Genomic DNA, 26,771 nt, shown 5'->3' with positions numbered 1-26,771 from the left:
AGTGGCTTAATCCATGTATCTTGGAGTGATCCAATCGGTTTTGGGTAAGAACAGACCAAAATAAAACTCCTTATTCACTGTAAATCTTGTCATTGGCACAATCATGATTTCAAGCTCGATTACACTTCCTAGTGCTTGACGCAAAGCGCTAGATAGCACTAGGAAGTGTAATCGCTTGAAATCATGACGACCAAGGAGACTGCTAATGTCAAGATTTATAGTGAAAAAGGAATAATATTTTGGTATGTTCTCATCCAAAACTGACTCTATATCTCCAGAAGATATGGATTAAACAACTGGAGTTTTATGGATTACGTTTATGCTAACTTTATGCGCTTTTTGGAGCTGCAAAGTTTTAATCACCATTCACTTGCATTATGCACCTACAGAGCTGAGATTTCTGTGACCAGAATCATGTGTCTTACTGTTTATTTGTCCTGTGCCAGACGGGTTTGGCTCAACTATGCTCAGATTCAGAGAAAGCAGTGAGAAAACTTCAGTAACTTTAAAAACCAAGTAACTCTAAAGCCATTTTTTTCAGTTTCAGTGTTGTTTGATTTTGTAGGTTCTGTATATGTGTTTTTCATGTCTGATGTCTTGGTATTTATTCTCTGCCATCTCTGCAGGCGTCAACTCTTTCCTAGTCTACTTGGCTTACAAGGGTGTTTTCCAGCTAAACGACTCCCAGGTATGACTGTAGATCTCATGCATGCGTCTTTAAATAAATATAGGTTTAGGTATGATTTCTCATGCATATGTTTGAAATTATGCAGATATTACTGTCAATGCAACATAAGAACTGCAAAACAGAGTGTAAATCTCTGGGTTTCCGGTGTCATGAGACTGCAGTAATAATATGTTCTCCGTGCATTAGTGTGTTTTGAGCGTGCAGGGCTGATGGTCACAGGGAAACGAGCGGGATGCTGTGATCTACACCCAATTTCCTGTAGCTGTAGATCCACAGCAGACGATAAAACACACAGCACTGCATTGACACACAAAACTACTGTCTGTTACAGATGTATGAGGTGTTCAGTGTAATCAGGGATCTGGGAGCCATTGCACAGGTGCACGCAGAGAACGGTGACATCATTGCTGAGGTAATCACACCTTTCCTTTCTCCATCAGATGACTTTCAACATAAAGGGTCAGTTCACCTAAAAATGTATATTTTGTACTCATTTACTCACCTTCATGAAGTTTCAAACCCATACTACTTTATTTCTTCTGTGGGACACAAAAGGAGATATTTTTAAGAATGGTAATGCTGCTCTATTTTCCATACAATGAAAGTGAATGGTGACTGAAGCCTAATATCTCCTTTTGTGTCATGTTTTCAGGAGCAGAAGAGGATTCTGGGATTGGGTATCACTGGTCCTGAAGGACATGTCCTGAGCCGTCCAGAGGAGGTACTGCTAGAAACTAGGGCACATGCTGACAGAAACTACACTAAATACATCTATCAAAATATGTTCACACTGTGAAAAAACATCTGTGCATCGAAAAGGATTTTTAGCACATCATAGGCATAACCTTCAAACATGCTGTTGCAGTATCTTTTTGTTTGTGGTGAAATTTTAATTTAAAGGGATAGTTCACCCAAAAAGGAAAATTATCTCATCATTTATTCACCCTCATGCCATCCCAGATGTGTATGACTTTCTTTCTTCTGCAGAACACAAATAAAGATTTTTAGAAATAAAATATCTTTTTTTTTTTTTTTTAGATTTTCTCCCCTTTTCTCCCCAATTTGGAATGCCCAATTCCCAATGTGCTCTAAGTCCTCGTGGTGGCGTAGTTACTCGCCTCAATCCGGGTGGCGGAGGACGAATCTCAGTTACCTCTATGTCTGAGACTGTCAGTCCACGCATCTTTATCACATGACTCGTTGAGCATGTTACCACAGAGACGTAGCGCGTGTGGAGGCTTCACGCTATTCTCCACGGCGTCCACGTCAACTCACCACACACCCCACCGAGAGCGAGAACCACACATTATAGCGACCATGAGGAGGTTACCCCGTGTGACTCTACCCTCCCTAGTAACTGGGCCAATTTGGTTGCTTAGGAGACCTGGCTGGAGTCACTCAGCACACCCTGGATTCGAACTCGCGACTCCAGGAGTGGTAGTCAGTGTCTTTACTCGCTGAGCTAACCAGGCCCCCAGAAAAATCTCTTTAACTTTATAACTTAAAGTTATAAACAAGTGAATCAGTGAATCGTTTACATGAACCATCTGAACAAACCGATTCATTAAAATAATTTTTATTAAAACACATTTTTATAAATCTGTCTTCTGAATGCTACATATAAATGAATTGTTTATTTTAAACGGTTCATTTACATGAACCATCCAAACGAACTGATTCACTTCAATGTTTTGTATGCTACATAAAAACAGCGATGTAGCGTTTTGTATCGCTACACAATTACTCGCGGTTAAAAGTAGTTTGTTACTGGAAAAGCTACTGGACTGCGTTGCTACTTTTAGTTACTTTACTGCTCAATACTGACATTTTGTCAGTAACTTGTAGTGTAGCTTAAACTACTCTGAATTATTAGTTGCTTCAGTTTCAAAGTAGCTTCCCTATAATGCTTCCCAGTTTTTATTCTTCAGAACTGTACCAAAACGTTTATGGTTAATTTCCTTTTAGGTATCAGGAGATTTCAAAAGCACTTTTCCATTCTCTGTATAGGTTCACAGACACATAAATCTTTCAGATAGTTTCAGCCGAGTCTTTTAGCACACAAGTGCAGTAAGCATTCAGGATGTGCTGAACGACACTTTACGGTGGATGTATCTGTAATTTGAGCTGAAGGTCAGTATGTTTCTGTTGTTGTTTTATAGGTGGAGGCTGAAGCTGTGAACCGGGCCGTAACGGTGGCCAATCAGACCAACTGTCCCCTCTACATCACCAAGGTGATGAGCAAGAGTGCTGCTGATGTCATTGCCCAGGCCAGGAAAAAGGGTACTACAGTTGTTTGATCTGAAAGTACCATCAATTGATCACCATTAAACTAAATCACTAAATGGTTCACATTAGTTTTGCTTTCAAATTATTAAAGATGTGACAAATGTGATATCAGCTCTGTTTCAAAACCTTATAAGCTGCCTTCCTAGATGGCATTTTTAGATATCACAAAATCACAGAAGTAGTGAGGAAGTTTTGAGTTCTGAAATTTAGTGTGTTTTTATAGTACAATGAAGGAATATTAAAGTCCTTAATATGAGCCCTTTAACACAGATTTTAGCATCGATTTGCAGTCGGATTGAGTGGGTGCTCGTCTGTGGTAGTCGACTCCAGGTGGACCACAAAATCGCATAGCATATGACGGGTAGTGACTCTGATTTCTTACCCTCAGACTATGATTACGGAGCCCCTTAGAGGACAGGGCGGGAATTTTTTTTTCTGAAATAGTTTTGCATGCCCTCACAGTAGTTTGTGTTCCCTTGCAATAAGCTTTGCGTTTTAATACAGTATACTGTAATCATATAGTAACCAAACTAGATTTACTATAGATTAACCATGGCAAATATTGTGGTTACAATGGTTTTACTACAAATACCATGGTATTTGGTAAGTAAAACGATAATAACCACAAAATTGTGATTTTTATTACAATAGTTTTCATTTTCCTGTATTATCACTATGGTTTTACTACAAATACTAAGGTAAAAATATGGTTACTAAAGTAAAACTATGGTAAATGTATTGCGAGGGAATGCAAAACTATTTCCGAAAATAATTCCTGCCCTGTCCTCTAAGGGGCTCTGTACGATTGCATCTAATCGAAGGATATCAAACATGTTTGATATTTTAGAACCAACTTATATCTACGACAATCCACCTTTCTCCTCAATGTTGAAATATGCAGATAATGTGATGTACAGCATGTTAAATTTGTAAAAATTGTCAAATCATAGTGCCAATCCATAGTGCCGTAACTAGAGTCGTGATGACTGTCTTTTGACCGTGCCTCACCCGAGTAGATTGCACAAAGCTATGGCCCGAGGTTAGGTATGTTGAAATCATTAACTACTTTGAGTTGTTATAACCAATTTAACAACCACACAAGTTGAGCCTGAATTAATTTTTACTCCATTTAGCAATTAAAAACTATTGGAATAGTAGAAGATAGCTGACTATATGGATAGCAGACAGTGAGGCATCTGAGTAGGGTTTGGAACAGAGCCATCGCTGCTTGACAGATTTTAAGAATGAAGGAGGAAGCAGCACTTGAATCAAAGATACTCGCCTTTCAAAATATTTTTAACAATCGTTATGCTGCTTTGTACCTCCACAGGTACCGTGGTGTACGGGGAGCCCATCTCGGCCAGTCTGGGGATGGACGGCACTCACTACTGGAGCAAAAACTGGGCCAAAGCTGCAGCCTACGTCACATCTCCCCCCCTCAGTCCCGACCCCACCACACCAGACTATCTCAACTCTCTGCTCGCCTGGTGGGTGGACACAGCTGCTCTATTGCTTTAAATGAGACAGAGAGCCTAGGAACAGTTCCATAGCCATTAGGAAATGGAGTGATGTCCAGTTATCATCTCAAGAATAATTTATCTGTTTATTATTAAATAATATTATTTATATTATTTGTAATTTTTGCTATGTATTTTTGCAGTTTACATTTTTGGGGGAAAATAAGCTAAGCTTTGGACAGTCCCAAATAATGAGCAGGGTTTCCATGGACATTGTGTTCTCCAGGGCTGGAAAGGTTTATACATTATACATCTCTAGAATATTTCATGAGCTAGATATTGCTCCTGGGTTGGTTAAAACTTCCTTGCAAGCCATAGTAATGTCTCATTTGTCAGTGAATCATTCTTTGGAGTCATTTTTTTCTGAATCCAACTATTAAGTCATGGATATTTATTGGTCAAAGAGGGTGGTAACACTAAATGAGGTGAGAAATAAAAAAATAAAAAATAAAAAATAGTTGTGGTTGAGTCCATTCCAGTTCATTCGTCACACTGGAATTGGATGTTCGAGAGCATTATGTTGTGGATACGGTATCTCACGCAATTCTCTGGTTGTATACTACACATTTTTGTCCATTTAAGTCTTCCAGGTATTTCATTCATAGAGAAAATTTGCGTACTGTGCATGGTATATATCATGCTGCAGAAATAGTATGAATAGTATGGCAGTATTCCAAAAATAGACATGTCATGTGGTGTTGCTGACAGTCATGGATGATCACTAGAGGGCACTTTTACACACCATAATGTGATATCTTTCTTTCCCACTTTCTTTTGATGAACTAGGATAAGCTACAAATGATTAAGAATAGATTGTAGCCTATTTGATGAGCTCTTTATTCCTCTTTTCCAAACCTGTGTTTGTTTTATTTTCTGTGCAGTGGTGATCTGCAGGTGACTGGTAGTGCACACTGCACCTTTAACACCTCTCAGAGGGCCGTTGGCAAAGATAATTTCACCTTCATCCCAGAAGGAACTAACGGCACTGAGGAGAGAATGTCACTCATCTGGGATAAATGTGTGGTAAGTAAGGATGTATTATATACACAACAGTGCAGAAGGCAGGAGTGCGGGGCTTTGCAGGATGTCTATAACATGTAAATATCATCTGGCACCAGATACAAACTGCCAAGAAGGAAAAGAATGACCTGCATGTGGTATTTTTAGATCTGGCTAATGCCTTTGCATCAGTGACTCGTGAGTTGCTTTGGACAGCCTTCAACTTCTTCCAGGTCTCAGAGGTCATCACACAATTTGTTAAAGCTTACTTCCAGTTTTGTGTCACAACAAAGGAATACACCACCGCTTGGCAGCACCTGGAGGCAGGCATAATGCCAGGCTGTACCATCTCTCCCCTGGCCTTCACAATGGCAATGGAGCTTATCATCAGGGCATCACGCTGGGTGGTAGGAGGGGAACGTTTGAAAAGCGGTCTGCATCTGCCTCCGATCAGGGCTTATATGGACGACATGACCACAATAACGACAACAAAGGCTTGCACCAAGCGTTTCTTGGACAAACTCCATTCTAACAACAAATGGGCACGAATGGATATCAAGCCATGTAAATCTCACAGTATTTCCATAGTTATGGGTAAGCTCACAAATGACAGGTTCTGCATCGATGAAGAACCGATACCTACAGTCCTGGAGAAGCCAATTAAAAGCCTTGGACGATGGTATGATGCAAACCTAAAAGACACACAGCATGTACAACAAATAAGGGAGGATATAATCACTGGCCTCAAGCATACAACACTGCTATCCCAGGGAAGTTGAAACTTTGGTGCCTCCAATTTGGGCTGCTTCCCCGTCTTATGTGGCCAGTTACCTTGTATGAAGTCGTTCTTTCACAGGTCAGCAAGCTGGAGCGTCTGATCAGCTCACACGCAGGGAAATGTCTTGGATTACCAAGAGGACTGTATGAAAATGGTGTCATTTCTCTCCCAATTTCTAGCATTACGAAGGAATACAAATGTGCCAAAGTAAGGTTAGACATGATACTAAGAAAGTCCCAGGATATGGTTGAAAGAGAGGGTGCTCCAACCTAGTAACAGAGCGTAGCTGTCCAAGACGCAAAATCAGTCCTTTTATTGTTGGCCAGCAACAAGAAAGATGGGGTTTTGGGCTAGGAACAAGCAAGCCCACCTGGCAAAAAGCAACACCAACGGAACGCCGACAACTTGTGGTGGAGGAGGTGCGCTATCAAGTAGCTGCCAGGATCGCTAAAGCCATATCTCAAGCCAAGCAAGGCCGCAGGACGAGATGGGAGGGCACTGAGAAGAGGAGAATCACCTGGAAAGAACTGTGAAATATGGAGGCAAATAGGACGAGTTTTCTCTTCCGTGCCACAGATCCTTCCTTCTCCCGTAAACCTAAACCTCTGGCTGGGAGAGGATGCTGCCTGTCCCCTCTGTTCAGTTCCTACCAACCTCAAGCACATATTGGTCGGTTCTAACATCAGCCTAACACAAGGCAGATACACCTGGAGACACAATCAAGTACTGAGGTGTCTGGCAGCTGGACTCGAGAAAAGAAGAACAAAAAATGCTGCGCCTCCGAATGCCAAGTCAACCCTCCCACTTCTAACATCTTTCCTCCAAGAGGTAGAAAAAATAAAAGCAAACTCCTTGCGTCCTAAGGCAGGTCAGAGTGAGCTATAGCAACTGAAAACATTTCCTAACCACTTTCATCAGCATAGCTAATATAATGGAATTCAGCACGGAGGGTGAGAGATTGAAATCAGGACCTATTAAATGCGTCTTTTGCTGTCCAGCAAAATCTGCAGGTTCCAGAGTGTTCTGAATGGTTTTCCCTTTATCATTCAGTAAGTGCTACTTTTACTGTCACTGCCACATTTGTAACGTCATTTTTTCCACATTACTGTGAAAACGACAATGAATACAAATTAAATAATACATTTTATCTGGAGTGCCAACCCCACTGCATTCTGTGGATATTATTATTTTCTGGATTGTGCATTTAAATTCACAGTTTTGATCAAGTGTATGGTCGCACTACTTTTTCTCTGTGTCTGATTTAGAACAGGCGGAGCTGCAGATCTAACAGCCCTTAGATAAAATTAACCATTATTTTTTATTCTTCCAGTCAAAATTTGTGCTGCAAAAAATCTATGACAGTTGTAACATCAGTTCTGGCAAGTGACCATGGTATATTCGGGATAATCCACGGCTAGGTGTGCGTTAAATGATTTTAAATGCACTTCGCATCAGGTGGTTCTTCGCCTCCATGTCGTGCATTTAAAATAGTTTAACGCACACCTTGCCGTGGATTATCCCTTAATTAATGCATTAGGTATCATGAACTAACAATTAATAATACTTTCTAACAGCATTTAATAATCTTTGTTAATAGTTATTTATACATTTACAATTCTTCATTTTTAGTTCATGTTAGTTCATAATGCATTTACTAATGTTAGCGAATACAACCTTATTGCACTCAAAAAATAATTGTAAGATTTATGCATTTCAATTTCATAACAAAAATCCACCAAACTGAATTGAGAAATCTTTAACAAAATAAAATAAATTAAAAAAACTAAATATTTTAAGTTTTATTCATTTAATTGTTAAAAATTACATTATTCAATTTGAAATTTAAATTTGTAAATCTTAAAAATAGGCTAAATATATATTTTTTTTTTTAGTGTGTAAAGTGTTACTGTCTTTATTTTAGTTTTTAGGATATTATTACATGCAAAGTTAATGCATTAACTATAATAATGTAAATATGGTTATGTGTAAGTTTCCGATGTTAGACTTGTGTGACCACTAGTGGTATTTTCATTGTTAGTGAATACAGATTGCTAAGGTTTCAAATTGTATTATATACTGTCTATCAAAATCTAAATTAATTCAACGCAATTTTTTTTATTTTAGTTAGTTTTGGAGTTGAATGAAAATTTATTTGAGTTTAGTTTCAGGTTTTGTTCCCCAACTATGATAGGGCAGTGAAATAAACTGTTTTCAGTTTCCGAACGTCATAGTTTTCCAGAGTAAACCGTAATGGAGAGTTGAGGAAAACGACGCTCTATTGTTGATGAGAGGCATAAACATAGTGCAATTAATGTGTTTTCAAACTAAAATATATTAGTGTTAACGTAGCCTTAGGTTTTATTTTTATTTATTTATTGTTATACCAAAAAAAATTTCATTACGTACATTTTTCGTTAACGATAATAATACTGATACCATCAGAGCAAAGTAAGATAAGGAGATTGAAGATGTTTACTCTATTAAATGCTTACTAAAAACTGTAGTAAATGTGCTAAAAACCTTTTTATGCATCCATAGCTATAACTGGTTTATTGCAATCAAAAAAGGCATCCATACCCGCAAGAAGTGTTTGACCTTGTCTTTGAGAAAGGTGGATGTTCTGCCTCACAGGTGACAGGTAAGATGGATGAAAACCAGTTTGTGGCCGTGACGAGCACCAATGCTGCCAAGATCTTTAACCTGTTCCCACGTAAGGGGCGCATCGCCGTGGGCTCCGATGCTGACCTGGTGCTCTGGGACCCTGATGCCACCAAGATCATCTCTGCAAAGAACCACCACCTGGTGAGAATAGAATAGATTTAGTTCCTTTAAAGTACACTTATAATGTTAGTCAAGGAAATAAATCGAAGATGAGGTGAACTTAAGTTAATGTTATGGGATATGTTCATGCAGGCCGTTCAATACTCATTATTTTGGAAGCCCTGAACTGCAAGGTTAAAAAAATCACTAGATGAATAAAAAATGTTTTTAGGAGTGTTAGTGCCTTCCTGGGCCTATGTCCTACAGAGGGGAACAAATCAGAGAGAAAAAAATTCCTTGATTTTGCTCAACAAAAATATATATATTTTTAGGACATAGGCTCAGGAAGGCATAGGGTACTTACTAAGACACCTTGCGATTCAGGGCTTCCGTGCATTATATTCCTGGCAACAGTCAATTTTATTTCCATAATATTGCAGGTTAAATTAATATTTAATTACGTAAGGGATGTGCTACTGACCAATTCACAAAAGCTCCACTTGTCAGTCATTTAAGTAGCTTAATGGTTGAAGATCTTAGCTGGGAACTGAAAGGTTACAGGTTGTTTAAGATGGCACTTGTCTATGGTGACATCACAAATGTGGAACAGCATTTTTATTTCAAGGTAAACAAATTCCACTGGTCCTGGTGCAATAAATAAAACTCCCTTTCATTCTTTTGTTTTAATCTTTTATTTTTCTCACTGTCACTCTCAGGCAGTGGAGTATAATATCTTTGAGGGGATTGAGGTACGTGGAGCTCCTGTGGTGGTGATTAGTCAGGGGAAGATCGTATTGGAGGACGGGAATCTCCACACCATTGAGGGGTCTGGACGATACATCACCCGTAAACCCTTCCCAGACTACGTCTACAAGAGGATAAAGGCTCGCAGCAGGGTAGGGTTACAGACATTCATATACCGGTAGTATATGTGCACACATGTTATTAGGATTGCTGGAAATTGTAGGCAAAAATCAGACAGGACAAGTTGTTGATTCCCTTTGTCATTCTGTTTATAGACTGATGAAGAATTCATAAAATGGTTTGATCATGATTTAAATGTTTTCTTCCGTGTGTTGACATATTTGCTATTGAGACAGGAAGATCAGACAGGGCATATCACAGGGCTTGTCCTTTTTTTAAATAGCCAATAGCCTTTAGTTTACATCACAGCCTGGTAAAACCATGTCAGGTGTATTTATTGTTTAGGTAGAAATTCTCATTCTAGAGGGCATTTAATTGGAAAACTATTGGGATACGCCCCTGAGCGCAAGATGACATAATTTATATTTTTCGTCCATTTCTCGAAGTGAAAAAGAACAATTTTAGTGCATATATTTGCTAAAAGTTCATGTTGCCAACTTTTAAGAGAAGCATATAGATAGTAGTCTCAAAGCTAACAGAAGCTGACTGAATGCCACAAAAGTCCAGTTTTTATTACATGGGGTGTTTTGCGGCCTTCAAGTGAAGCCGAAAATTGTGTAATTAAAGGAATATTCTGGGTTTAATACAAGTTAAGCTCAATCAACAGAATTTGTGGCATAATATTGACTACCACAAAAATGTATTCGCCTTTTCTTTAAAAAAAGCTCAAATCTAGGTTACAGTGAGGCACTTAAAATCAAAGTCACTGGGGCCATTTCGTAAACGTTAAAATACTCACTTTTTCAAAAGTAAAGCCACAGGATGTAAACAATATGCGTTTTAACATGATTTTAGCGTGAGAAAATCACTTACTAACCATTTCTCTGTAAAGTTATATCCAGTTTTACAACTTTGTTGCCATGATGTAACACCAAAAACGCTAAAACGACAGTAAAAACAATTATATAAACATCTTTACAGCTCAAATAATACACACGTTTTACCAGAAGAATTCATGTAAGTGCTTTTATAAAATAATAAGCTTTACATTTCTGCCTTTAAACCCTCCCAAAATTGGTCTCATTCCCTTCCATTGTAAGTTCCTCACTGTAACTTCGATTTTTGCTTTTTTAAAGAAAAGGAGGGACGAGTTGTTATGCCACAAATGCTGTCGGTTGACCTTAAATTGTTTTGAACCAAGAATATTCCTTCAAGAGTTCTGATCATATCTACAAGTTGGAAACTCAGAATTCTAGATATTTCCAGAGATGGAAAGCAATGATTTAGCAAAATTATTTCAGTGCTTGATTTCAGTTATATTTGTTATATGTGACAGCAGTGATGGGCAGTAGCTTCGCTACAAATAGCGAAGCTATTACCTTAACTACATTTCTGAGTAGCGAGACGGTAGCTTTGCTAGTTTTTAAATCAAGTAGCTTTTCTGTAGTGAAGCTATATCTTTGACAAGGTAGTGGCATAGCATTGACAAAAGCTACACCGCTTCATCATGCCTTGTACCCGGTGTTTACTAATGCCAGTTTTGTATCAGAACTAAAGATGTCCGATCACAGTCGGTTCTTTACAATGAATTGGTCACACGTAATAGGAAAGCGGTCTGAATTGGTTTGTGATTCAATCTGAATGACTCAGAATGCTTGCGCTCGCGCTGCTGAATCATTTGGCGCACACTCTCACTTATCACAAGCTCATGTAATATTTTATAACACGGCAAATAAAGATAACACTGGTTGCAGTGGATCTACAATCAATCAATGGAAACCAAACCTGCGAATATATCCTGTCGTTTGCCAGTGATGAAGATAGTCTTTATTAAGTTCAAAATGTGTGCAGCTTGTGAACGACTTCTGCCGGTAAAGACATTTTTCAACCTAGAGTATCAAAACACTTATTAGCCTACACGAAAACACTTAAAAAAGTACCATGACATTACCATGTTTTTTGGACATGTACCATTACCTGGGAGCACCATGTTAATACAATTGTATGTGAATGTGGTAATATAGCGAAGTACCACGGTATTTTTTTCAGTACCTTGAAGCACCATGTAAGTACAATAGTATATGAATATGGTAATCATATATCAAATTACCATGGTAGTAACATGGTATTCTTTGAAGTACTTTGAAGCACCATGCAACTACAGAATGGTGCATAAATGGTTGTATATCAAAGTACCATGATATTACCATCTGATACCATCAGAAATCACATTGCTATTGCCCAGATGTGCTCACACACACACACACACACACACACACACACACACACACACACACACACAAGGAGTTTGGCCTCTTAACAAAAGCTTCCAATACATACAGAAATACAACAGCTAGACACAGAATTACAGGATAAGATGAATAGTATACCGTATGCATGCAGAGTTTTTATTAATGTGCAAATGAAATTACGCTTAAATAGGTATGGGTTTGTAGAGGTAGTTTTATAAATATGAAAAATAAAATGTAAAAATAGTGATTTTACATGTAGACACATGGGTTTGTATAGGTAGCATGTCTAAATATGAATTTACATGTTTGTTTTTTACGTGCACATACGTATTGAACCTACTGTATACTTGTATACTGTAATATACTCTACCATGGCTTTGATAAATGTCATGTGAATACGTCTTTTAGGTGCTTTGTCTATGACAGTATGCTCTTTGCATCTGCGGTTGAAAAAAAGTAGCTTAAATGTAGCAAGCTACTTTTGGCGTGTAGCTTGTAGTGTAACTTGCTACTTTTTCTGAAGTGTAGCTTTTAGCTTAGCTTAACTTATTATTCTGTTGAGTGGTTGCTTAGCTAGCTACATTTTATGAGTAGCTTGCCCAACACTGTGTGTCAGATGTATGTTAATGACTTACCCTTTGCGATTTGTTTTATGCAAATGAATAAATACTAGAATAAATTGCTAGATACCATGCATTAATATATTATATGCGCAATGTCATGTAAAAGTCATGCAGGATGCTTATTCAACGTTACAAAAGAGCTTCTACCAGCGTATTTTGTGAATTTGTTTTAGTTTGACTTCTTCGCGTTACATGTCGTAACAACAAATGCCCAACTCGGTGGTTGGAGCTTTGCAGGTGCACTTGAAGGCAGCAGTTAACACTTGATGTCTGGTTTGAATGTTTTTTGTGTTACCGCACAAATACATGTTGTAAAGATTGATGAGTGACTATGGCATCTCGTGTCACAGCTTGCTGAGCTGCGTGGAGTCCCCCGGGGTCTGTATGATGGTCCAGTGTGTGAGGTCACTGTAACACCCAAGGTCATAACCCCTGTCACTTCTGGGAAGACTTCTCCTGCTAAACCAGCTCCTCAGCCAGTTCGCAACCTTCACCAGTCTGGATTCAGCCTGTCTGGTGAGTAAACATCCGGGTGTCATATATATATATATATATATATATATATATATATATATATATATATATATATATATATATATATGTACATATATATGCAGTAATACAAATTAATGGAATTAATATATACCGTGTGCTACAAAGTTTCAATGGGTATGAATAGCATATTACCATTCTACTGCACAGTATGCAAATTTCTTGTATGCATTGAATGTGCTCAGCTTGATATGCTCGACTTGAAAACCAGGATTTTTATGTCTTTTTTTTTTTACAATTGTTTTATCAGACAAATGTTAAGTAAGGGATGATGTACAGTGAGCCGGTTATTATTGCACAATAAACACCAACATGGTGATCAAGCATTTATTTTGCGTAAATAACCATCTGACTGCTCATCATCCAGCTTATTACAAGACTACTTGCAATATAAATACATAAATGGACAGGACATATAGATTTGCACTAAAATTATGTTATAATGTGAGAAGAAATTACTGAAAAGCTGATTTACACCTCTAATTTGTGTTGGAGTTCTGGTAGTGTTTATTTTGCAAAAATTACCATCTGACTGCTCATTATACAGCTTATTACACAACTACTTGCCAAATAAATAAATGGACATGAAACATTGATATGAGTTGAAATTATTTTATTAGCTTGCTTGTAGGAAAGATGACTCACAATACCCAGATGACCTGTCTGATATGTCCCCAAATGTGCGGTTGTTAGTGTACTCTGACGTATCAGACCGCTAGATGGCGCCATTGATCAATCAGAATAGAGTATTCCAGAGACACAAGTAATAACTATTTAACACATCATTGTATATAAACTACAAAATAACTGTATTACTGAGATAACCGAATGCCACTTGTTGACATAAACACACAATGTAGTGAATGTGACATCATGTGGCAACAGTGAATTACTACCGATAGCATACTACTGTTTAAAACATTAATTGTTGCATACTGTACACTGTTTCACATGCTGGACTCTATTTTAATAGCACAAGCATTAAGCACAATGCAATGCCTAAAGTCCTAAGCGCAAAGTCAGTGGGCATTTTCGTGCAAGTTTGCGCTAAGTCTATGCGCAAGTGGGTTTGGCGAAATCGCCCGCGCATCACACAAAAAGACTGGACGGTCTGGACCAAGTGCAATTTAATTCTGAGTTTCTTTGGTTATTCCAGCATCTGCGTGCTGTTATATAGTCCATTCCCTCAAGCACCAACAATTTAAACAATGACAGCACATTAATAAGTAGTTGATATTGTAAGTGGACTGTATGCTATGAATTAGAAGAATTTAAAATTATTTTCATTTGTGCATTAACTGCGTCCTTGAATAATGTCAGGTATATTATAACAGTGATTCGCTCCTTTTATACGCATGGATGTTTGCTCCATTAAATTAAAGAGAATGTAAGTATTATTAATCATTTTCATCTGCTGACACACAAATCATGTCTAGTATTAACACTGATTTTATCGGTTCGCACTTCAATTCTACGAGTCGATTTTGATATTGAAAAATTAAATTAATTTATTGAAACATGAAAAAAATTAAACCAAAAATATTTCTAAATTCAAATTACACTTTCAAACGAAATGAAAATATAATAAAAATAACGAAGTGGTCAAAAAATCATATTAGCACCTGCTGGTGAAATCTCCAAACTGCAAATGCAGGAACTGAATTTGGACTTTGCGCTGAGTTAAGAGGTGGTATTGAAACGTCTTAGCGTAATGCCGTATTTCTCAGGAAAATAGCAAATTGCTTTTTGCGCCACTTCATTTACATACAATACACCCTCAGTAGCTCAAACACTCCCACCCAAGCCCTCTTACGCTTTACACTGGCACGAAAATAGGAAAAGATGTTGCGCATGATCGTAGCACGTATCGCTGCACTTTGTGCACTCACAAAAATAGACCCCACTATTTTAAAAGAATTAGTAGGCAGTTTACAGTATATACTGTGCATTATGCAATAAGTAGTACACCAGTATTCTATTGTAAACATAATAGGGGGAATTCATGAAGAATGAATTGTGCCCTGTAAAAGCACCGCATATTTGCAAAATGCTGGTTCATGCTAAAAGTATTATGCAAATTGGGCAACGGCGTAAACACAGCCATAAAATCTGTGCTGAACGCAATTTGCATGGTGCAATTCCGATCTTACAGGCCGGCTCTGTGCGCTATATAGTGGAGGATGCAGCAGAACACTGCAAGTTTTTCATTTTAATACTCAATATGCATTGCGCCTGCATAAACAAGAATGCGGGTGGTTAGTGAAATAAAACGCAGGTTTTTGCGCTGAAATATCAACTGTAGGTACAACTAGTGAATTCGCCCTAAAATGTTTCTCTGTGCTTGTCGTTTAACCCATGCTTTTTTCCATTTTGCAGGGGCTCAAGTTGACGATAACGTCCCTCGTCGTACCACTCAACGCATTGTGGCGCCACCTGGTGGCCGGGCCAACATCACCAGCCTGGGATAAAATAATTTACTTTGAAAGTGAAAAGATGGGGTGGGGGGGGTTTGAGTTAGAGGAACATGGGCTTTTTCTCTGTAACCAGTCCATCCATCTGGACTGTGTTCCAACAAGCACATCTCCTTCCCTTCCTCCTACTATTCTAATCCATTCACCCACCCCTCCCTCCATCATTTTTTAAATCCAGGATCCCATTCTTTTAATGTGGCTTACTTGGGGGGGGGACATTCTTATTCCAGAGTGCATTTTATTGGACAAAAGTCTGGATATGCCCCTGAGTGCAAGGTGATGACATCGATATTGTTGATTTATTTTCCTGGAAGAGAGGTACATTTTAAATGCAAATATCTGCTAAAAGATCATTTTGTCAACTTTTAGGAGTACACTAACATATAAGTGACCTCAAAGCAAACTGTAAAACTGTAAAACTGTAAAATGTAACATTGTTTGCATTGACACATGTTTTGAAGAAAATAAAAGAATTATACAGCTAACCAAGTAAGCCACGTTGAAAAACTGGAACCAGTACCATCCATATAGTAGTGTTTTAATATTTGTTTTATTTTCATTTTGAAAAACAGCACAAAACTACCACCGTTTAGTATTAAAAAGTGCTGTTGCCATTTTGGATTGTTCTTTTTCCTTGTAGGAAGAGTCAGTGAGTTATTTATTGTTTCAAAAATTAGGTTGCAAGCCACATTTGAATTTTACATTTTGCAAAAGTGTCAACTCTTCCACAAAAGCCTGATTTATTAAAGGTTTTTAGAATGTTGTTTTATAATGAACTCAAATGTTCGATTTCTTTTGTATGTATGTTATAATTTAGGTTTCAGGTCAGTGTTTGTACTGTAAACACTTCTTGAAGTCCCTCATGTTTGTCTTCCTCATGCTTTTGCACTTCTTTACTTTTCACTTTATTCTTTCAGTATTAATTAACTGTTGTTTTGAATATGTTTCAGATATATATTTAAAAAAAAACAGTGAAGAGACTAACAGTGATGTCTTGGCAGTAGTGCGCAGTCCTGTGGGGTTTTGGTGTTATTTGAATTCACTTATTTTTTCACTGTAAGTGTCAAACTGTCTGTTCCTACTTTCTCCTGCAGTTTACACAAAGGGGGTTCTCACCAGAGAACACAATACAGAGAAACTAAAGAAAAATTCTCTAGGCAAAAAAAGGCGAAGCTGCTCTTTTCACCCTTTCATTTCTGACTAAAGCGAAGAGGGTTACCATAGCAACAGGTCTCCATCACTTGCCGTGGCTGTTGATTGGATACCACAGCCGTGCTGTGTTGGGCCATTTCCCCAGTAACCTCTTCACAACGGGTGTTTAATTCGTGCTGTGAATCCAGGCACTGGTTTATCTGCTCAGCCCGTGACATCACAGCAGTTCACATGGTGTTCACCACCGTGCCATGGGGTAGCCACAAAACCGTCTTGCCACAAAACTGAACTTGACCTTTACCATAAGGACATTTAGCAGGTTGCAGTGACCATTGTTAATTCAAACAGATTGACTGGCATGTGTAGGGTTTGTTTAGGATATTCCGTGTTGAGTTAAACGTTAGGTGAGAATGCTTTTCTTTTTTTGCAGTTCTACTTTGTTTTTATAAATTGACTTGCCTGCCTATTCACCAAGTGATACAGTTCTTGATCAATGTCTGTTGAGTATTGTTATGACAAAAGCTGAACATTTCTCATGGAAGACTATGTACAGAATTCATCATTCTTCATGTCTTTGATTGTTACAATAAAATGCAGTTGTGAACAAAAGCCTTTACAAATTTCCCAATGTCAAACACAGACTAGTCATTATTTCTAGTGCAATATTTCATGGTGGTATCAGATGTTAATATAGTAGTATTATATAGCCTATATACCATGGCACTGAATGATTGCCATATTCAAAATAATATGGGTTATTCTGTGAAATCTGTACCTTATTAATTGTAAAAAGGTTGTGTTTAAAGTACATTTCTGTAAGATTTTAAACATTCTATCAGACCAAAAAAATAATAATTTTAAGTGTTAATAAATTACTCTGGGCCATCTCAAGCTATATTTAAAATGTTAATATATGCTGGGATATAGTCTTTTAAAAAGGTAACAGGGAGGACAGGTTTACACACTAAAAACAATGACGAGTAAGATTTACTCAGAAGTTTTTGCACACAGTTTTTCTAAGTAAATTTGGATGGAATAAAATTAAGTAAAATCAAGACAATTTCATGACAGTAAGGACTGAAGTTGACTTTACCATTTCAGTAACTTTTACTTACAAATTTGATGTTCATGGTATTTAAATTAGCTTAGTAATATTTAATTGAAAATTTTACTAGAATATTCCACATTTTGAACTTTCATTATAAATGAATGTACCACGACATATTGACACATTCAACATGAAAGTTTCATGCATGCTTGTGTAGTCTATTAGACATCATCACCTTGCATTACCAGCAATGGCATAACATCATGGAGCTGCGCACGCAGACCTCAACACTTGGTGCAGAAAATACAATGATGGTAACAATTAAAGGAGCAATATTTAACATTGACATCAAGTGTTTAAAATGGGTACTGCAGTCCAAATTCAAAATACTGGAGAGAGTTATCTCCCCCGCCCCCTCCTCCCTAGACTCGAAGCTCAGGCGTTTTGCCAGGTTGAGGACACGCAACAGGAATGAGCAAACTGACAATGACATGCGACGAGCCTTACACTGTAAGTTGATCAGCTAATGTATACGTTTGCAATGTTTTTATTGTTTGCAAATTATAAAACAGCTCATGTGGATTTTTTTATAACTCTGTCAATGTTAGCTATGTATTGCTGGCTTCCATGGCTGCAGTGCGCTGTGTTTGACTGTTAACTTATTCCAAATGTGGCAACTCAGGGTGTCGAAATACTATTGGGAAATAGGCAGTGGGCGGGATTACACAGGCCAAAACACAAACAGAAATTCCAGCAGGGAACGGACATTTCAAAGTAGAATATACTGGCTGTAGCATTGTTTTCGGAGAAGCCAGTATTTCAACTTTTCTAAATCTCTGATAACACATTATGATAAATTTATGCTTTAGTACAGTAAATATATTACATAGTGCACCTTTAACAGACAATTTATTTGATCATGAATGGGTAATTTTTTGTATAAAATGAACTTCGGACTTCAAAAAACAAGAAGTCACCAAACATAACTAAATCAACAATTCAAATGGTGTAAATAAACTTGAAAATATTGAAACCATGCAAGCAAATTTATTGTTCAAGCCAGGTGCATGTTAGAAACAACAGCTTTGAAAAATCTTGGGACTCGAGTCTTGAGACAGTGCTGAAGCGGTCTCATATGCATCAACCCGAGCGGAGTGGCCACCGCTGAGGATTTCATATGCCCCAGGAGCCTCTGAAACAGTTTCAGTGGAACTGCTGTCTTCTGTCTGAACGCCTTCAAACAGGTCAGCACCGACTGTGGGCGCTCGTTTGTGAGGCGCGCCATCATCGAGACTGAGTCCAACTCCAAGCCGAGAAAAGAGATGCTCTGAACCGGGAGGAGCTTGCTCTTTCCCCAGTTGACCCGAAGCCCTAGTCGGCTGAGGTGCGAGAGCACCAGGTCCCTGTATGCACACAACACATCCAGAGAGTGAGCTAGGATTAGCCAATCATCGAGATAGTTGAGGATGCGAGTGCCCACTTCCCTTAACGGGGCAAGGGCTGCCTCTGCGACCTTTGTGAAGACGCAAGGGGACAAGGACAGGCCGAAAGGGAGGACCTTGTATTGATATGCCCGACCCTCGAATGCAAACCGCAGGAAGGGTCTGTGTCGAGGTAGAATCGAGACGTGGAAGTACGCGTCCTTCAGGTCTACCGCCGCGAACCAATCTTGATGCCGGACGCTCGCTAGAATGCGTTTTTGCATCAGCATCTTGAACGGGAGTCTGTGTAAAGCCTGGTTTAGTACTCGCAGGTCCAAGATTGGCTGCAACCCACCGCCTTCCTTCGGTACAATGAAGTAGGGGTTGTAAAACCCCTTCTTCATCTCGGCTGGAGGGACAGGCTCTATCGCACCCTTCCATAGGAGGGTAGCAATTTCTGCACACAAGGTAGCGGCGTTCTCGCCCTTCACCTAAGTGAAGTGGACGCCACTGAACCTGGGCAGACACCTGGCGAACTGAATCGCGTAGCCGAGTCGGACGGTCCGGACCAGCCATCGCGATGTGTTGGAAAGCGCAAGCCACGCGTCCAAGCTCCGGGCGAGGGGGACCAAGAGGACAATCTTGTTGGTCGTACCAGCGGGTGGGGCCTCGTGGCGGGGCGGAGCCTGAGGTGCCACATCATGTCGTGGCCGTGCTGAGTTCAGGGACATCGAAGCACTTACCTGGCTCCTTGTGACCACCCCCGGAACAGCCTGGGACGGGGGAGGAAGAGGCATGTCCTCATGACCCGTGGAGACCGTCACATCGGGGGTGGATTTGTGCCACAGCTGGGCGCGCAGGGGCGGGGAGACCACCGCTGGAGCGCCAAACCTGCCAAAATGGAATGGTGGACGGTGGTCGTGATGACGGCCATGCGCACTGGGTATGTGACCCAGGGAACAAGGAAACCGCTCTTTTGCTGGACTCTTGGGTACCGCAGCCACTTGGGCATGCGACGAAATTAAATGAAAAGGTAACAAAAGATTTTCCTCCCGGCCCTCCACCGGGGGATGGAGTGGTCTGCTTACCAGCTCCAGAGCAGCGGGTTTCCTCATCCCTGGGTCGCCTGTCTCAGGGGCGCTTCGAAGCCTTTCTCGGGTTCTTGGCGGCCGGCCGTGAGACGGGTGGCATCTGCTTCCTGCGGTGGGCTCCACGCCAGGGTCGGGCCGCAGGGGCGGGCTGCGGCAGAGCCGGTGCAGTCACCGCAGGAGGACGCCCTTGGCAACGAGTTTTGTGAGGACCATCCTGCTGCCAAACATATGTCCTGTAAGGACACACCTAAACACACCGTTTGTCCACACCTATGAAGAGGCTATGCCTCTGGTTGAATGCGCTTTGACACCAATAGGGTAATTCACTGTTGCCTTTTCTAGGTTTAATGGTGGCTTTTGACAGATCTGGACCAACCTCCAGGCATGAGCTGTCAGCCGTCAGTGCATACATGTCACCTACCTGTTTAAATGAGGCCAAAGCCAATAAGAGTGCAGCCTTTAAGGAAAGCACCCGCAGCTCAACAGATTCCAGTGGCTCATACGGGGAGTTTGTGAGTGCCTTCAGCACCAGATTCAAGTCCCATGTCAGCACCATAGCAGGGCAAGGGGGGTTCAAATGCCTCACTCCCCTAAGGAACTTTATGAGTAGATTATGTTTGCCTATTGAAGAGCCAGCCTCCAGGATGTGGTATGCTGAGATAGTCGCTAAATAAACTTTGAGCGTTGACAGGGTAAAACCAGCGTCCAGCTGCTCTTGAAGGAATGTCAATATCTTAGCTATGGGGCAATTCACCGTGTCTTTACCTCAAGCATCAATTTAAGTGCATAGAGGCATCTTGTGGACAGTGCTCTAGCCTGTAAAATGGTATTCATCACCGACTGAGCCAATTCTGGCTTGTCCGATGTGCTCCGTTTAGGGGCCACACATGTAGGTTCCACAGCTCTGAATGGGGATGCCAAATTGTGCCTTGTGCTTGAGAGAGAAGGTCTCTCCTCAGCGGTATTTCCCATGGAGTGCCGTCTAGTATTTCTATCATCTCCGGAAACTAGGACTGACTGGGCCATTTCGCCACAATTAACAGAACTATTTCCATGTCTCTCTGACTTTGCTGATAACAGAATCAAGGAAGCGCAAAGGGGGAAACGCATACTTGCATTTCGCCGGCCATTTTTGAGCCAGCGCGTTCACGGCCAGCAGGGCTTGGGACATGGAGTACCAAAGTGGATAGTGGCCGTTCTCCACGGAGGCGAATAGGTGGACTTCTGCTATGCATAATATTTCACAAATCCTCATCACTGTTTGGGGATGAAGTCTCCATTCCCCTGGCAATACTCCCTGGCATGACAACAGATCCGCTCTGAAATTCAGACAGCGCGGGAAATGTGTTGCACGCAATGAGAGGAGATAACGCCCACTCCATTGGAGGAGGCGTTGTGTCATGCTCATTAATTGTGGCGATTGGAGTCCGCCATAGTGATTTATGTACGCCACTACTGTTGTCCGAACGAATCAGAACATGGTGATTGACATTGTTGGAATGAAAAGCTCTCAAAGCTACGACAGCCAGTAGTTCTAGGCGGTTGATTTGCCATGCCCGTTTTGCACCTGTCCAGGTGCCGAAAGTCGAACGTCCATCACACACCGTGCCCCAACCTGTGTTGGATGCATCTGTGGTCACCACTTTTCTTCTGAAAATTTGGCCCAGCACAACACCCGGTTGGTATAAGGCCGGCGCTGTCCATGGTGCTAGAGCAGCCAGACAGCAGCGACTGACTGCAATCCGCATGCGCCCGAGGCTCCAGGTGCGATATGGAATGTGCCGCTTGAGCCAGTACTGGAGAGGTCTCATGTGTAACAGACCTAACGGTATTACAGCGGATGCTGCCACCATAAAACCCAGCATTCTCTGAAATGACTACAGTGGCAATGTTTTCCCCAGTTTTAACTGAGACAGACACCGAAGAATGGTCTGTACGTGAGGTGTGCACGCATGCTCATGGAGTCGAGACGAACCCCTAAAAAGGTGATTTTCTGGCTGGGGAAAAGTGTGCTAATCTCAAAAACCACCTGTGACGTGGTACAATTGGTACATGAAAGTATACGTCCTTCAGATCTATTGACTCAAACCAGTCCTGAAGATGGATGTGCTATAAGATCTGTTTCTGAGTTATCATTTTGAATGGGCGCTTCACGAGCATGTGATTCTAGTGTCTCAGATCTAGAATGGGCCAAAGCCCGCCGTCTTTTTTTCGGAACGAGAAAATAATGCCTGTAAACCTGCTGTGTGTGTGTCGCAGTCTGGGACAGTCTCTATCACGTTTTTTGCGAGGAGACTGTGAATCTCTGCATGCAACACCAGTGCATCCTGTGGTCAGACCACAGATTGCAGAATGCCGGTGAAGCGAGGTGGCCAGTGTACAAACTGAATCATATAACCATGCTCGATCGTATTTAACACCCAGTCTGACACGCCCGTGAGGGCTCGCCACGTGTTCGTGCAACGAGACAGCGAGTTTATTGATTTGCTCGATATAGGAGATAGAGTGCTGCTCACCATAGGGAAGTGGTTGAGCATAGTGTGTGGGGTGTATGATACATGAAGAGGAAATGGCCCTTTTTCTGAGATTATGTGAGCGTCCAGTGTTTGTACAATAGGCGCTTTTTTATATTTGAGTAGTACACACAGAAGGAACATTTTGAACAATGTCCTGTTCTCTATGAACAGTATTGGGAAGAGGGGAGGAACACCGTGAGCCTCGAATTGAGCCTTCTTCAGCTCTGGGCTCCTCTTCACTGAGCTGGGCATGTCAGGAACCTCTCTGCTGCCTGGCCGGGGTTTTTCCATATGAGCATTTTTCACGCTGAGACAGAGTGCTTACACTTGGGCCACAGTTTGCGTGGCTTCACAGATGGCTCAGCAGTACATTTTGGCTGCGCTGAGGCAGCGAGAAATGGATTCTTTGCCGGGCACTAACCGGAATTAGTTCGGGAGCTTGCCGGGAAAGGGAAAGTGCTACTTCTCTTTGGCAGAAAATGTTTCATCACTTGAGACTGCTTTTGCACCATTATAAAGTACTCTAAAAGCCTTCCACGGCATTGCCAAAGAGACTGTCGGGCGAAACCGGGTTGTCAAGGAGGGCGGCTTTCTCTGTGTCACGCATCTCCCTGAGAGTTAGCCAAATATGCAGGTCCAGAACCACCAGGCTTGTTTGAGGAGCTTAGCTTGGAAAACCGGGAGCACCGACATGCTGTGGAGTGCTGAACCAGCTTGGCCCGCTGCTATATAAGCTCTTCCAGCCAGTGCGGAAGTCAGTCGACATGGCTTGGAGGGGTGGGCAGGGCGAGATTTCCATCCCATGGCAGTATTATGGCAGTGGTGAACTGCGACCACCTGTTCCACTGGGGAAAGCTTTGAGAAGCCTATCACCTCTACATGGTCCACTTTAGTGAGGACGGCAGCATCTCCGATCTGAGTACACAAAAAGTAGGGCGCACAGCAGGTCTGTGTGAGCTCTGCGTGGACCTCAGGGAAGAATGGTGCGCTCTTCCGGACCACGGCTGTTGATGACAGCCAGTTTGAAAAAACATTCTTCGAGGCAAGACTTTTCTGGCTCCTCTGGAGGGAACCATTCAAGACTGAGCTCTCCACTCTCCTGAGAATGCAAAGAAGCTCCTTGTCCTTGGAGTGTGCATGTTCTTCACCCTTGCTGGGGGATGAAACGGCAACATCCTCTGTGAACCACTTGCCTGAAGCTGAGAGTGACACAGCATCTTCCCCATCTCAGAGCCGCCAAACGTAATGAGGTCGTGCGCTCGAATAGAGGGCTGGAGCTGATAACGTACATATTGTACAGGCGAGGATGTTAGATCGGAAGTTTGGGGGGGCTCACAGAGCTTGCACCGGCACGAGATCCTCCTCTAATTCTTCTAGCTCAAACTTACTGCCCCGCCTTGCCTCCTCATGTGGTCCATTGGGACTTAACACAGAAGTGGCGGGTGGGAAGGCACGAGAGGCTGGATCTTCCCTCAGAACAAGGTCGATCCTAGAGTGCAACATCCAGAGATTCATGCCCTCGCAGTGAGGGCAGTCTGTCTCCAAGAGAGCTGCTTTTGCGTGGGCACGCCCAGGCAGTGGACACAGCTCTCTTGCTCATCAAACGGCGGGATATGCCGTTCGCATAGGAAACACTTGCGGAACGACATCTTTAAAACGACACGTATCACGGAAGCGGCTCTTAATTGCGTTAATATTGTATATATAAAAAGGATACAGTAACTCCAGCCGGAGTGCTGTGGGAAGCAGGTAGAAGTTTCGCTGAAGCACCGCGTTGATCAACGACGAGCGTCTGAAGCAAAGAACCCATTCACTGAGAGCTTCTTCATAATCGATGTGGAGAACTCTTCACCGGAACACACAGGGTAGCGGAAAGCCTCTCAGTGTAGGCGCTGAGCACAGGCGACGAGTCTGTGTTCCGTCCACTGTAAGTGTATATCGAGAAGCAGAAGGGTTCCAAGACAAAGACGAAGTTTGTAGTCTTGATGGAAGAAAATTCTGAAGAAATGGTGACTGAGGGCCCGCTTATATAGGCCAACTGCACGCCTAATAGGGTGGGGCTCAGACACCATTGCCAATCAGAGGATTGTCGTGATTAAATAAGGGTTTCAACAAGGTCATCTAGAAGGACTTCCTCATAGTGCTTACAGCACTGAATCGAAAGGGAATGTTCTTTAATAACACACTGTAAAAGTTGGCCTCGGCAATTTATTGTTAAAGTCGTTGTTTACACATATGTTAATGAGGGACACAAAAAGCACACATTTCACCGAATGACCCATAAATATTTTTTTGACTCAACTCTCCGTTTGTAGAGAAAAAAATATTTAAAGTAACGTGTAGCTTATATTTTTGTTAAAGCACCACGTTGTTGTATCCTTGCATGTATCGTGAAAAAGTTACCGGGTTAAACCATTTATTTCACATGAGAGGACTTTTATATTGAATACAACTTTGCACAGACAAGGTTAGTAAGCGATTTTATTACACCAATCTCATGTAAACATGTATAATGTTTAAGTCTTGGCCATACTTTTGAAACATTGTCTATTTTAGTGTTTATTCTGGTGCCATAGACTTCCATAGTAAGTGTACAAAGCATCATAATTTTTATTATTTACTTTTTTTATTATTACAATAGCCAAAGTTATTGCCTGTGGTAATTCAACAAATTACACAATATAAGATTAATTAGTCACACCATATGTTCTCAGTGAAATGATTAATATAATTAATCATATCTGCACATAAATCATAGCCTTTGTTATTAATTGTCCATAAAGACTAATTACACGTTACATCACTGAAAGCAGGGGTCCTCAATCCTGCTGCTGCAGATCTAAAAGGTTCCTGTAGAGTTTAATTGAAACTTTAATCAATCACACCTGCTAATCAGCATCTCTTGAAAATCACAGAGGGGCATATTAAAGCAGGTTAAAACAAAACTCTGCAGGAGAGCATTTATGAAGTATATATACTGTACTGTTTTAAAAAACAGTATATAAAACAATTTGCAGTATGCAACGATAAAGCTATCAAATATTTTCACATGACCTCATAATGTTGCATGTCTAATCCACTGAGTGACGTCCAGTTATCCTCTTTTAAATCAATGGTCTTTTTGCATTTTTTATCCAGTTTTGTGTAAAAATGTCTGAACTTTAGCAGTCTAGGCAAATAATGAGTGATGTTGACAATCACACACCAAAGTCTTTCTAGCAAGTCAGTCCACTGGCGGCCATCTTTGGAACGCTCCCGCGAAGCTATTCCGAGTTATTAAAGTGTAGCTCCCCATCTACTTGAATGGGGAAAGACTGAAATCTCCAAAACGGTTGGTCAATATTACGATCAAAGAACGTATTTCAAATCATCAGTAAAATCTGTCAACACTGGTATCATAAATTGTGCTTCTTTACCTCAGATTACGTTAAAAACTCAATTTTCCAGGGTTGTATAGCGAATGCGCATGCGCATTCTCGAGTTTATCGACAAGTGATGTGTGTATCTAAAAGGTGATTGGCTCTTTTACCTGTAAGGCGGGACCTCCTTTCTACATCCGTTGACCATTAGGTTTTACAATTTCTCCCATTCCTTTTAATAGAAGTTGCCCATCTCTGCTAAATTGTCTCTGATATTACTTCCAGCATTTCCACATTTTCACAAATGTAGGTCATCCGGGTATTCCATGCATACAGAAAATGTGCATACTGCATAAATAGCCAAAAAGTCCATAACTCTTTGTTAGTACAGAAG

At 40.8% G+C, this 26,771-nt stretch overlaps 1 protein-coding gene across 1 annotated transcript in view; it reads left to right on the top strand.

The window, feature by feature from the left end:
* Positions 1-17,562, top strand: part of dpysl2a (dihydropyrimidinase like 2a) — a 33,012-nt gene extending 15,450 nt beyond the window's left edge. The window contains exons 5-14 of the mRNA XM_051654117.1: positions 627-688; positions 1,020-1,100; positions 1,341-1,409; positions 2,848-2,968; positions 4,305-4,461; positions 5,373-5,514; positions 8,900-9,070; positions 9,745-9,924; positions 13,118-13,283; positions 15,696-17,562. Of these exons, the coding sequence (XP_051510077.1) occupies positions 627-688; positions 1,020-1,100; positions 1,341-1,409; positions 2,848-2,968; positions 4,305-4,461; positions 5,373-5,514; positions 8,900-9,070; positions 9,745-9,924; positions 13,118-13,283; positions 15,696-15,787 (1,241 nt within the window). The 3' untranslated portion in view covers positions 15,788-17,562. The remainder of the gene's footprint in view (positions 1-626; positions 689-1,019; positions 1,101-1,340; positions 1,410-2,847; positions 2,969-4,304; positions 4,462-5,372; positions 5,515-8,899; positions 9,071-9,744; positions 9,925-13,117; positions 13,284-15,695) is intronic.
* The last annotated feature ends 9,209 nt before the right edge of the window (positions 17,563-26,771 follow it).

This window comes from Myxocyprinus asiaticus, chromosome 24, assembly GCF_019703515.2.
Source record: "Myxocyprinus asiaticus isolate MX2 ecotype Aquarium Trade chromosome 24, UBuf_Myxa_2, whole genome shotgun sequence".
Lineage (NCBI taxonomy): Eukaryota > Metazoa > Chordata > Actinopteri > Cypriniformes > Catostomidae > Myxocyprinus > Myxocyprinus asiaticus.
Note: the sequence above shows the minus strand (reverse complement) of the source record. Positions and strands in the feature narration are given on the sequence as shown.